Source organism: Colletotrichum navitas (genome assembly GCF_030913465.1).
Source record: "Colletotrichum navitas strain CBS 125086 chromosome Unknown LY79scaffold_36, whole genome shotgun sequence".
Lineage (NCBI taxonomy): Eukaryota > Fungi > Ascomycota > Sordariomycetes > Glomerellales > Glomerellaceae > Colletotrichum > Colletotrichum navitas.
In genome coordinates, this window is record NW_026850582.1 from 239,228 (window position 1) to 252,161 (window position 12,934).

At 55.9% G+C, this 12,934-nt stretch overlaps 3 protein-coding genes across 3 annotated transcripts; 2 read left to right on the forward strand and 1 right to left on the reverse strand.

Annotated features, from left to right (window-relative positions):
• Positions 1-254: 254 nt before the first annotated feature.
• LY79DRAFT_517039 (polyketide synthase) lies at positions 255-5,882 on the forward strand (the record flags this gene model as incomplete). Its single annotated transcript, XM_060554885.1, has 2 exons — positions 255-4,718; positions 4,875-5,882. 2 exons carry the CDS (start codon positions 255-257, stop codon positions 5,880-5,882), a joined length of 5,472 nt encoding a protein of 1,823 aa, XP_060413356.1.
• Positions 5,883-8,450: 2,568 nt separating this feature from the next.
• LY79DRAFT_590889 (cytochrome P450) lies at positions 8,451-10,322 on the forward strand (the record flags this gene model as incomplete). The annotated part of the gene is made up of 5 exons (XM_060561209.1): positions 8,451-8,807; positions 8,894-8,990; positions 9,044-9,112; positions 9,192-9,812; positions 9,892-10,322. 5 exons carry the CDS (start codon positions 8,451-8,453, stop codon positions 10,320-10,322), a joined length of 1,575 nt encoding a protein of 524 aa, XP_060413357.1.
• A 161-nt stretch (positions 10,323-10,483) lies between these two features.
• Positions 10,484-12,736, reverse strand: LY79DRAFT_659959 (cytochrome P450). The gene is made up of 5 exons (XM_060562760.1): positions 12,321-12,736; positions 12,157-12,262; positions 11,763-11,950; positions 11,312-11,534; positions 10,484-11,206 (listed from the first exon to the last, which is right to left on the reverse strand). The coding sequence occupies exons 1-5, from the start codon at positions 12,657-12,659 to the stop codon at positions 10,803-10,805; spliced, it is 1,260 nt and encodes a 419-aa protein (XP_060413358.1). The 5' UTR covers positions 12,660-12,736; the 3' UTR covers positions 10,484-10,802.
• Positions 12,737-12,934: the final 198 nt, after the last annotated feature.

Genomic DNA, 12,934 nt, shown 5'->3' on the forward strand with positions numbered 1-12,934 from the left:
ACAATCCCGGGTGGAAGTACAGTCAGGCGGAGCTCGACTACATAGTCGGGCGCTCCCCTCTCGTCGAGGCGACCCCGTGCCAAGATTTTGGTCTATGGGGGCTCCCTGACTTGGGAAAACGACACACTACCTGGGGCAGTCTGCTGAGTGACGTTGTCGAAGGCGCGTTTTCTAGGCCTGTCGACGTCGAGGAACTCGTTGGCCGGCTGGCCTCAACGTTGAGCGACAGCCAGGCCAGTATCGACTTGGGCGTCATGGGTGCCACGTCGCACGAGGCCTACGTTGTCAAGACCCTCGAAGCCAACTTGACGCAGCCGCTCACAGTCTTTCGTGTCGTCACCCCGGCGGATTCCATGGACGCAGAGGGCCCCCCGGAGTCACACTCGTCGCCGCCGCCGGGCCGCATTGCCGTGGTGGGAATGGGCGGGCGCGGCCCGGACAGCCACGCCAACGACTCCCTCGACCAGTTTTGGAACCTCATCCGGCAGGGCCAGGACGTCGCCCGAACCATCCCAGAGGACCGTTTCGACGCCGACAGTCTGTTCCCGCCCCACGCGGCATCTTCGTCATCATCATCATCATCACCCTGCCGGTCATCGACAGACTATGGGTGCTTCCTCCGGGACCCCGGTCACTTTGATGCCCGATTTTTCCGTCTTTCCCCTCGGGAAGCCACCCTGCTCGACCCCTGCAGCCGGCTCTTCCTCATGGCCGCCCACGCGGCTGTCGAGATGTCCGGGTACTCGGACGGTCCCACCCGAACTGTTGACCCGGCCCGCATCGCCGTCATCTACGGCCAGAGCAATGAGGACGGCTACATGACGAGCCATCACGAGCGTGGGTGCGACGCTTACACGCTGCAGACGGTCCAGCGAGCCTTTGCACCAGGTCGCGTCGCCCACCACTTTGGATGGGAGGGCCCGACCTGGTCGGTCGACTCAGCCTGCTCAACCTCTTCTTCTATCCTGCACCTGGCAACCCGCCTCCTGGTGTCGGGTGAGGTTGATATGGTCGTCGCCGGTGCCTCAAATGTCATTTCAAGCCCGCACGGCTGGTGCGCCCTTTCCAAGTCTGGCGTGCTGTCCGCCACCGGCAACTGTAAGCCCTTCCGCGACGACGCCGACGGATACTGCCGCGGCGAGTTCGTTGGTGCCGTGGTGCTCAAACGCCTTGAAGATGCCGTCGCCCACAACGATAATGTCCTCGCCGTCATTGCGGCCTCGGGCAAGAACCAGTCAGGCAACGCCGCGTCCATCACAGCACCCGATGCCGGCGCCCAGGAGCGGCTGTTCAGGCGGGTGCTCCGCACCGCTGGCGTCGCCCCGGCCGATGTCTCGTACGTTGAAGCACACGGCACCGGCACTCCCGTTGGCGACCCCTGCGAGATGACCGCCGTCTCCAATGTCCTAGCGAGACCTGGCGTCGAGGACGACACGCATCGGCTTGCGGTGGGCGCCGTCAAGGCTAACATTGGCCACAGCGAGGCCGCTTCGGGCATCGCCTCACTCATCAAGGGCGTCTTCATGTTCCGCCACCAGATCATGCCGCCCCAGGTTGGCATGCCTCACGCTTTGCACCCGAGGTTGCCACCCCTGGCTGAGCTGGGCATCGCGATCCCGTCCGCCGAGCGCATTTTCGCATCAGCACCGGGTAGGCCGAGACGCATCCTCCTCAACAACGTCGACGCGGCCGGCGGCAACTCTTGCCTACTGCTTGAAGACCCGGCTGGTCTTGTCCCACAAGCCACCGCATCCTCCGAGGGCCCCTCCGCCGACCACTATGTGGTGGCTGTCAGCGCGCGGACGCAGGCATCGCACCGCGAGAACAAGCGCCGGCTGGTCAGCTGGCTCAAGGCGAACCCGGCGGCGCGGCTCGCAGACGTGGCCTACACGACAACCGCTCGGAGGGTCCACCACCGCCCTTTCCGCTCCGCCTACGCCGTCTCATCGGTTAGAGACCTTATCGGGTCTCTCGAAACAGACTTGGACCTGACGAACGACGCGGATACGCGTCTCCCAGGTGCTGCTGTCAGCACCACCTTGCCGGGTCACAGGTCGCGACCTGTCGTATGGATCTTTCCAGGACAGGGCTCCGAGCATGTCGGAATGGGCAGGGAATTGTACCATTCCAGCCCCGTCTTCCGCGGGATGGTCGACCGTTGCGCGCAGCTCTGTGCCGAGCACGGCTTCCCCCCCTTTGTTGACGTCATCGTGGATGCTGCCGGACGTCAGGGCGAAGGTGTCGAGACGGAGAGCGGCGGCGACACGATAGTAAAGAACCACCTCGCCTTGGTGACGCTCGAGCTAGCGCTGGCCGCCTTCTGGCGCCATGTCGGTGTCGAGCCGACCATGGTGATTGGCCACTCGCTCGGTGAGTACGCGGCCCTTCACGTGGCTGGCGTCCTTTCGCTCGCCGATGCCCTCCATCTCGTAGGCCACCGTGCGCGGCGGCTACTCGCCGTGTGTGAACCCGGCGCCTGCGCCATGCTCGCCGTCTCGGCCGCTGTCGACGCGGTTGAGGCCTTCTTGGCCTCTAGACGGGGCCTGCTGCCGTCGTGCACCGTGGCTTGTATCAACGGACCGAGCGCTGTTGTTGTTAGCGGCACGAGGGCCGATGTCCTCACCGCTTCCGAGGAGTTGGCCCGAGAGGGCATCCGCTCTCGGCGGCTCTCCGTCCCCTACGGGTACCACTCGTCACAAATGGACGCCGTGGTTCCTGACCTAGAGAGGCTTGCGGCGGCCGTGACCTTCTCGCCGCCCAAGGTGCCGCTGGCCTCGACGCTTCTCGCGTCCGTGGTGAAGACGTCCAGCAAGACGATCAACCATAGCTACCTGGCACGGCAGACCCGTTGTCTTGTGAACTTTTCCGGAGCCGTGAAGGCCGCCAACGCCACACTGGGAGAGGGCAACAACGCCATCTGGCTCGAGCTGGGCCCCCGAGGCGTATGTGCATCTCTGGTACGTTCCATTCTCCCGTCCTCGGTGCGAGAGTCCACCGTGGTTGCGTCGACAATGGAGCATCGTAAAACCGCATCTACTTGGTCGTCCGTCTGTAGTTGCCTGTCCGACATGTACGCCAACGGCATCGACTTGGACTGGCTCCGGCTCCACGGGCCGCGTCAGGGAAGCCTCAAGCTCTTGTCTACGCTACCGACGTACGCCTGGGATGTCCAGGATTACTGGATCAGGTGGACTGAGAAGACGTCAGCTCCATCGCAAGAAGCAAGCTCGGCCGGACAAGACGCGGCTGGGCTACAGACAATGCACTACACCTGCGCGCAAAACATAATCGACAAGACGGACACCCAGGTGACGTTCCGTTCGCGGCTTGCCCACCCGGCTTTGAAGCAGATAATCGACGGCCACCGAGTGCAGGGAGTTCCCGTGTGTCCCGGCTCTGTGTATTGCGACGCCGCGCTTGCCGCCGCCTCCCATGTGCTCGGGGAGCAGAGCGACACGGATGGCTTGGGACTCGCCCTCGCTGATATTTCTCTCATCCGCCCGCTTACCGAAAACCTGGTGGGATCGGACGGGGAACTCTTCACCAGCGCAACGGTTCAGCAAGACCTCAAGACTGGTACGGCCCAAGCCGTCGCGGTCTCGTTCAAGACCTCCTCCGGGTCCCCATCGCTGGCACGTCAAGTTGCGCTCGGCACATGCACCGTCACAAGGCAGGACCCAACAGCGATCCAAGCTGTATGGGAACGCAACTCGTACTACGTCAAGTCGCGAATGGACCTCATCACCCAAAACGCCAAAGAAGGGCGCGGTCACTGGCTCCAGCCTGCACTCTTTTACTCCCTCCTGTCCCGCACGTTCGAGTACCACAATGAGGGCTTCAAGGCCATCACCGAAGCCTTCGTGTCCCCGGACTTCCAGGACGCCACCGCGCACTGCGTCCTGGCTGAGACTGCGCCCGGAACCCGCTTCGTCTCGTCGCCATACTGGGGGGAGGCCTTGGTTCACTTGGCCGGCTTTCTTGCAAACTGCCGTCCTCGCCAGCCTACCGCCGCCGATTCCACCATCTGCATCATGCACAGCATCGGCCGCATTGAGCGAGTTGCTGCGCTCGAGCCCGGCAAGGCCTACACGACGTACGCCCGCATCTGCACGAAGAGGTATGACGCATTGTATTGTGATGTGTTTGCTTTTGACGCCGCCGGTACCATGGTCCTCTCATGTGTCGATATGTGTTTTCGCGAGTTGAGCACCACCGTCATGGCGCAGGCGTTGGGAACGTTCAAGGGCCCCCCCGTCCCCGGTGACGATGTTCTTACTCGCGACGCGAAGCCACGCGCCGTCATCTCGGCTCCTTCAAAGGGCACGAAGCCCCTCGCGACGTACGTGACAGGTCGACAAGACATAAACCAGGCAGCAGACGAACCGGCAACGAGGGGTGAGACTGTGGATGTTGCGGACGCCGTCATCCGGAGTATTGCCGTGGAAACGGGATGCCACTTGTCACGTCTCGCCGACGACCAGGACTTGGTCGATCTCGGCGTTGACTCCATCATGGCCATCGAGATCGTGTCCAGCGTAAAGGCCACGACCGGGTGCGACCTCGCCCCGAGCTTCCTGCTTGAGTGCCACACCATTGGTCACCTGCGCTCCCTGCTGCGTGGTCGGAATAAGGCTAGCCCGTCGAACGACAGCGGCGACGTTGACAGCAACAGGGATGATCTAGAAGCCTGCAAATCGGGCTCGTCAGCCGATTCGGAAGTCCTGATCACTCCTCACAGTGAGCTTGACGAGGAAGATAACCAATTTGAACAAGACACGGCTCTGCAGCCAGACGCCTCTTTTGATGCCGCCGCCACGGCCGCCGCCACCGTCAAGTCTACTGGACTATTTACCGCGGCCATCGCCAACGACGAGGACGACAACGACCGCAACAAGAACAACAGCAGCAACAAAGTTCGTCCTCAGGCGAGAGTCACGTTACTGTCCAAGTGTACAAACGCAAACAAACAAGCCGGCCAGCACCGGTTGTACCTGATGGCCGATGGTTTTGGCTCCGTGTCTTCCTACGTCCACCTGCTCGCCCACAGGTTCCCAGCCGACCTGTACGGCATCGACTCGCCATACCTCCGGTGCCCATTGCAGCTAACCCCCGACGTGAGCATCGAGAGCATTGCACGCCTTATGGTCGACGCGCTGCTCCAACATCAGCCCCATGGCCCCTTCACGCTTGGCGGCTTCTCCGGAGGCGGCATCCTGGCCTACGAGATGACCCGCCAACTTATTGCGGCCGGCCACGAGGTCCGGGGCCTTCTCATCATCGACATGCGGTGCCCGCTGCCGCTGCCGGAACAAAACCTGAAGATGCCATCGTCGGACCGCGCTGTGCCGCCCGACATCATCCAGAACCTGACCAACCACACCTTTGCCCTCACCTCAGTCGGCTGGAACCCAGACTCGGACACGGCCCGCCATCTGGTCAGGTTCTTAGACACCGTAGCTAGGTACTGCCCTCCAATGCCGCCGCCGCCGCAGCTGCAACAGGCCTGTTTCAACGTAGCCACGGCCATCGTGTGGTGCGTGAAGGGCATGATAACACATCTGCAGCGGCACCCTGACCTCATGCGGCGCGCGGCCGAACACGGCGTTCCTCTTGAGCCGTTTCCCGGCTTTATGCAGGACGCCAAGCTCGGCCACCTGCTCTGGAGCCTGCTGAACAAGACGCCCGCCGACTTGGGCCCCAACGGTTGGGAGAACTACGTCAATAATGGCAGCGGCCAGAGCGACCGCGACATATTGTGTTTGTCGGTGGACGCCAACCATCAGGAGGTAATGCAGCCGACATATGCTCGTAAGACAGCCGAGGCCATTGGAAAGGCATTGGGTTTTTTTAGTGATCGAGCTGATGAACGGCATGGCTCATAATTGCACATTTCCCGTGGAGCTTCTCAAGTCGCTACGGTGCACTATCCCTTTGAGTGCGAGCGGAGGGGGCTTTAAGTTATTTATAGGGAGGCGCGGTACTAATGTAATTCCGCTCTCTTGCCACAAGCGTCTTAAGACAACCAATTGCGCCACAAAGCGAAGGCTCTGCTTGTGAATCTATCTCTAATTCTACATTTTATGACATAAATACGCCGGTTGAAAGCCTAACTAATAAGATTGCTACACATGACAGGATAGCCTGTATATGACTAGGTCTTCATCCTAGCACCAAGGTCTCAACCACCAGATCAAAAAGGATTCCGTAGTATACTAATTCAGCGGATGCATAGACACCTTGAAGGGCTAGCGCTCTCGATATCTTCGCGAAAGAGGACCTGTAATAGGACAAACGTCACCGTGAATTACTGTGCAGATTAACATTTGTCGTGAAGCTGGAATAGCTTCGTGTGGCTAGTGCCAGCAGCGCCGCCACAGGATGTGGCGTACCACCCGCACGGACCGTGTAGAAAAGGTATTTCTACCGCTTCTCCGGTTCATACGTAGTTTCTTAATAGGATAACTACTTTTCTCTCATATAACAAGACGCTGCGGTTCACCACAACATTCAAAAGCGACAAAAACTTTATTTTAGAAATTACCTATCCACTACCCGGTAACTCGGCATTATGTTTAGACTGTATACATCGTCATTGGTGGGGTTGCGTATGTATCTGTACAAATATGCCTCAATGCTAATTAGGCTCTGATCGGCAACGGTGGGAATGTTGGATAACGCGCCAACTTGGATAACGTGAGGGGAAATATTAGTCAGAAACTAAATAAATGTAGCGCTAGGCTAAAAAGGGCCCTTTTTTTCATTAGTAGAGTTTGCCTATACAAAACCTTCGCATTTTACTATATACCTAGATAAGAATGACTTCTAGGCCCCTTATTTAAGGGGGAAATACTAAATAACTACTCTACTGCTATCTATTTTATTATAAGGTCCTTATAAGGTGGCTATAAGCTATTTAACACCTAGATATAATAGTAACTAAGTAGAAGTTAAAGTTATATATTATAAAAGTGTAATAAAATATATCTTATTCACTTTTAAAAATTAAAGTTATAGTTATAGGGATAGTATAGTATATCTTGCCTAGCTAAGGTTTAACTTAATGTGCTTATATAAGCAGTAAGTACTATAATAAACACTAGCTAAATCTAACTACCTCCACTTTATAAGCTAATGGCAACGAGTATCGTGGCCTACTGTGAGGGGTATAGTCTGCTGGCAGAAACAAGGATCTAGATGTGGCAAATGCAGGGGTTAGTCAACGTCAGCAGCAAGTTTGGTGGCAAGGGTTAGGGTTTGGTGGGTGGATGGGTGGATGGGTGAGTTGACCGTCTTCTATAAAGGGCTTAGCGTAGTCAGTGGCAGCGATACTCGTTACCGTTAGCTTGCAAAGTGGAGGCGATCAAACTTAGCCAGTGTTTACGGTAGTCTTCTGGTAGACTAGGGCCCTCATTGGCAACTTAGACAACGGCCAAAACCTAGATAAAGTCGGATAAAAGGCAACTTACATGGCCAGATGTACCGCTTAAACTTAAATATACTACATTAGACCTAGAAACCGCGGGGTACATTATGATTTAAGTTCTCTGTAATAGAAGTTTGTCCAACATTAGCCACGTACCTAGATAAGAGTGACTTCTAGAGACTCGATTTAGGCCTAATTTCCCATCTATATAACCAGACTTTTACTTAACAGATAGCCCTAAATAGCCCTAGCTTTATGTATTTCTTATCCAGGTTACCTCCGTTATCCAAGTTCCATCAAGTTGCCGATCAGGGCCTCGACGCGATACAGGCCGAGTTGATAGTCACTTTAGGTGGAACGCTTTTTCGACTAAATCATTCATGTCTGCCTACCAGGTGGTGGGGTAATATGACAGCTCGCCTCATGACATCTACAGAGGTTAGGGCTCCTCACCGCGAGTAAGGTGTAGAAAAGGGGCCCAAGTCAATAGGTGTGAAGGTTACAGACTTTGACGTCGTATCATACATCGTATGTAGCAGGGCTAGTGCCCCCTTTGCCGCCATCATGGTCAACAGTCGTGGTGGGTGGGAAAATGCGTGTATCTTGGTGTATCCCCAAGGGCCTGAGGGTGTGCATTTTCATGATGCTGAGTTCTTACTTCGTACATGTACAGTAGCTTTACGCCCATCGCGAGAACAGGGATCACCTACTTTGTAAGGGTTCAGGAACTAAGCAAAGGGTGGCATTCTGCAAACCTTTCTGACGCATGGAGCATGTGAGCAGAAAAAAGTTGCTTGCTTCGTCCACGCCACTACTAGTGGTATTGGTCTATGAAGCGGAAGAAACGCACCCCAAAGTATAATCACTGGTTATGCTGAGCACACTTGAGTAGAACAACCACACGAGTCTCTTGAAGCCAACAATAAAACCATCTCTATCATAATTACTGGACTAAACGACTCAGTGTTAAGGCTTCTTCACGGCTCCGTCAAAAACTCCTGGCGTTATGAGCTCACCGAAGCCTATCATGCTGCCACCAGCCACAGACTGGATCAAGGCGAGCTCCCGCCCCAGCCTCTTGTTGTACGCCGCGACTGCAATTCTGCTTGCGCTGCTATTCTACACATCATGGAGCAGCATCAACCATGTCAGACGCATGCCGCCCTTGATCAACCCGCCCAAGATGTTCGACCTGACGTACTCCCGGAGCAAGATGCAGTCTGTCACCGGCACCGAAGACCTGATGAGCGACGCGCGCAAGAGATTTGGCGACAAACCTTACAGTATTGTCACTCTCGGCGGCCCCGTCATGGTCCTGCCGGCCAAGTTTGCAGAAGAGATCCGCAACGACGCCCGCTTAAGCTTCACAAAGTCGGCCGAACAGGTGAGAGTGTTTGTTAAAACTAGCAACCGAAACGCTTTCTGTCTTGCCGTGCCTCGTTGCTAACAACCGAGCCGCTATGTTAACAGGATTTCCATGCCCACCTGCCCGCATTCAGGCCCTTTGGGGGGGACATCACCGATCGGCTCGCCGCCGTGGCCAAGACACATCTGACCAAGCTCATCGGTATGTCGAGCCTCGCGCCGACCTGTCAAAGAGTATCGCTAATCGCAGCCCAGCCAAGACAACGATACCCCTCTGTGATGAGGCCGCTCGCACTCTTGAGATGAAAATCGGCCGTTCTCCAGGTATGAATTATGTGACCCCCCGATGATATTAGCCTAGCCAAACTCGAACCGCTCTAAGAACGGCGCTTGCTCGTGCTAGATTGGCAGCATCTCGGCCTTGAGGAGTTGACGCTGGAGATAACATCTCGCATGGCCGCGCGCGTCACATCGGGCCAAGATCTGTGCCGTAACGAGACATGGCTCCGCAACACGATCCAGTATACCATCCACGCCCCCGTGGCCGCCAACAAGCTGCGGCTGTTCCCAGCCCCCCTCCGTTACCTGGCGCACCTCGCGCTGCCGGAATGCCGCGCCATGCGAACCGAGCTCGCCACAGCCCGCGCCCTGGTCACGGCTGTGGTTGATAAGCGCCGCCGCGAGAGGCTGGACGCGGCTTCGACCGGCCGCCCGATGCCGTGTTACGAAGACGCCATCGAATGGGGCGCCGAGCAGTTCCAGGACTCTCCCGGTCCTAGCGTAAAAGACTACGATCCGGCCATGTTCCAGCTCCAGACATCCGTTGTCGGTCTCCATAGCTCCACCGACCTTCTTACGCAGACCCTGATTAACATCCTCCTCCACCCGGACATAGTGCCGCCGCTGCGCCGCGAGATGGTCGACGCGGTCGGCCCCGAGGGGTGGTCCAAGCCGTGCCTCCACAAATTGCAGCTGATGGACGGGGTCATGAAGGAGACGCAGCGTCTCAAGCCGCTCGAATTTAGTGAGTCCTGAGTTCATTTATATGTCCCCATACACTTCACCGGCAAAGTGGTCACGACACCTAACCCGTAAAACAATAGTCACGATGCACCGCGTTGCCACGTCGGACGTGTACCTTTCGGATGGCACCCTGATCCCAAAACACGCACACACTGTAGTAGCCAACACGACACGCCTCGACCCGTCCATCTACGAGCGTCCAGGTGACTTCGACCCTTTCCGCTGGGTGAGAATGCGGGCCTCAGATAAACAGAAACACCAGGCGCCCATGGTTAGCGCGGGCATCAATTCGCTTGGCTTTGGGTACGGCCTCCACGTGTGCCCAGGCCGCTTTTTCGCAACCGACCTTGTCAAGATGGCCCTCTGCCACCTGATGCTTAAATACGACATCGAGTTGGACCAAGAACTCAACCCTAAGCCATACGTCCCGATGGGCTTCTTTCTGGGCCACGACCGAGAGGTCCGGATTAAGATCCGCAAGCGCGCCGAGGAGATTAGTATTGATGTCTGAGCGAGCGTCAACAAGACTACAGGAACAAGAACACTGTCGCGATGCCTTCGTGTAGCTGGCGGACTCCCCAGTGACCGGGACAACTATTGTTCCGCCCACTTCGGTCTGCCCCATCGCCCAGAAGCGTACATATTCGGGTCAGACCTGCCATTCTCACACGTAGTAGTTCAAGCCGTTTTCCTTAGTCATTTCCTAGCCGTAAAATGACTCTGCCACAAACACGTGGCATCAGATTAGAGAATGAATAAATAAATGCGGAGCCTCGAATGTTAAGGAAACTGCAAGAATGTGACAGTTAAATCAAACATGGAGGTGCGGAAGCCTGTGTTAGCATACGCTAAATAGCTCTTCAATAGTAGACGCTCACGCGGGAAAAGTTTTAATTTGAGAACTACGTGCGACGTCGACCGGCCGTCGACTGTAACACAATCAGCTGCGTGTTCCATAGGAGGAACTTCCGATGCAATATGTATACCTTGTCTACCCACGTCGTCGCACAAGAATCTTAGCCTCTGGGTGAATCATCTGAGTCCATCCCATAATCACCGTCTCGGGACCGCCCTCGAGGGTCTTCCAGTCGTACTTCATTAGAAGATGGCACAGGACAATCTTCATCACATCCGCCGCGTAGAACCTTCCAGGGCACGAATGCTTCCCGACGCCAAAGCCTGCATGCTCAACAGTAGCACAGGCTAGCTGGGCCATATCCTCCCTATCGCCTGTCTGCCTCATCTTGTAGAAACGATATGCGTCCCACTCGTCCGGTCGATCATATACAGCTGGGTCGCGGTTCCCGTCCCCAGCCACCGCAATTCTAGTGCCGACTGGAAGGACGGTACCATCTTTGAGGCTCATCGCCTCTGTAACACCCCCCAACATTGCAGCTGTCTCTGTTGTCAGAAAATGACCACCATCATTATAGATCGAGCAGTTGTTACTGCCCTTGATAGGTTTTTAAGAACTAGAAATGTAACACTTGAGTGACGTACCAAAGAATATGGGCCTAAGACGCATGCTCTCCTTGATTACGCTGTCCAACAGCTTCATCCGGTGTAAGTTGCCCTTTTCCCACCCCATCCAGCCAATCTGGTTCACTTCTTGCTCGATTTCGCGACGCACCTCCTTCGCCACTTCGGGGTGACGCGCCAGGTCCAGCAGGACCATCATGATAAAGTTAGCGGAGGTGTGGTCGGCCACGAACGTGAGGGCTAGCTGCGCCGCGGCGGCGTCATAGAGCTTCACGTCCCCGTCAGCAGCCCGATCGAACCACCCGATGGCGTCATTGCTGGCCACAACTACCCTCTCTTTTGGGTTTACTGCAGAGGCTGCCGGCTGGACCTCGTGCCGCCGCCGCCTCTCGTCCATCATCGAGGCCACGAGACGGCGCGCCGCCCTGATCTGCTTGCGGGACCGGTAGATGGCGGGGATGAACCACTGTACCAGCGGACGCAGCTGTGGCGGCATGAGGTCTAAGATGAAACCGGCAAACGATACGTCGGGCGTATAGTTCTGGGCGAGGTCCAGCCATTCCGCGTTTCTGGGTCCGTCGTCTCCGATAAATGTCCGGCTTGACACCCTGTGCACGATTTTCACAACTGCATCCGACACAGGGATTTCCTCCCAGCGATCTAATAGTTTGGTTATTTAGCATGAGATGCACGCGCGCCTGTAATGCGGCCCTGGGGCACAACAACTAACCGACGGAAACCGGGATAATGTCGTCTATGGCAGATGTCGTTTCTTCGGACAGGGCGTTAAGTATATCATCTTTGGTGACATGAAAGAGTCAGGCGATGTTATATAAGCCTTTTGTTACCATGACATCTTTACTCACTAGACACCTGCGTCAAGTTGTTCTTCACGCCTTGGCTGACAATATTTGGTAGCTTCGCAAGCTCCAGGAACCCAGCCAAACCATCATTCAGTGACGCGTGCGTTCTCTAGTCGCAAGTGAGTCAACAAACAGACATAATGTGACTGGGAAAAGGGAATTTGTACTCCGTTAAAGAAAAGTTCAAAAGCAAAGCTAGTGTGACTCTTGAGGTATTGCGCGTCCTCGGCCGGCAAAACAAGTATTTCGCCCCATGGGTCCCTGATGCGGAATGCTTGTCCAAGCTCATACTCTTTTGCGGCGACCAGAGGTTTTCTAGCCCCCATGAGCAAGAACTCAGCCCGCTCCCAGAATCCCAAGACATCGTACCACCGCCGCCGGGAGACAAGCGGATATTTTGACAGCGGGTTCGCGGAGCGCGGAGCTAGGGCAGCATGCAAGAGTGCCGCACCAATGATGACCAAGAGCCAGATCGGCAAAGTGAAGTGATGAAAAACGGATGCCATTCCAAGTTCTACTCAGCAGTCGACGTTCCTGTCTTCAGTTGGCATAAAGGAAGCTGGCGATTAAAAGAGTATCTCGGTGCGACTAATAAAAACCGCGGTATATACTTCGGACACAGTTTTACTTCATTTTTCCGTCCTCATCCGTACTGAAATGAATCTTTTGAACTAACTTTCAATGATTAGGTGGCATGGTACCTCGTCAGATGGTTCCTTGGGTTCTAGCTAGTAGCCTAAATGTTACGATTCATGGGTGCATGCGTTGTTTCTGCTCTGGA

Excerpts from the sequence above, each read along its gene's own strand:
- LY79DRAFT_659959 (XM_060562760.1), bottom strand. The coding sequence starts at position 12,659 with ATGGCATCCGTTTTTCATCACTTCACTTTGCCGATCTGGCTCTTGGTC. Across the intron at positions 12,263-12,320 it reads TTGAACTTTTCTTTAACGGA|AGAACGCACGCGTCACTGAA; the intron begins GTACAAATTCCC and ends ACTTGCGACTAG. Across the intron at positions 11,207-11,311 it reads TCTTAGGCCCATATTCTTTG|CTGCAATGTTGGGGGGTGTT; the intron begins GTACGTCACTCA and ends CAACAGAGACAG.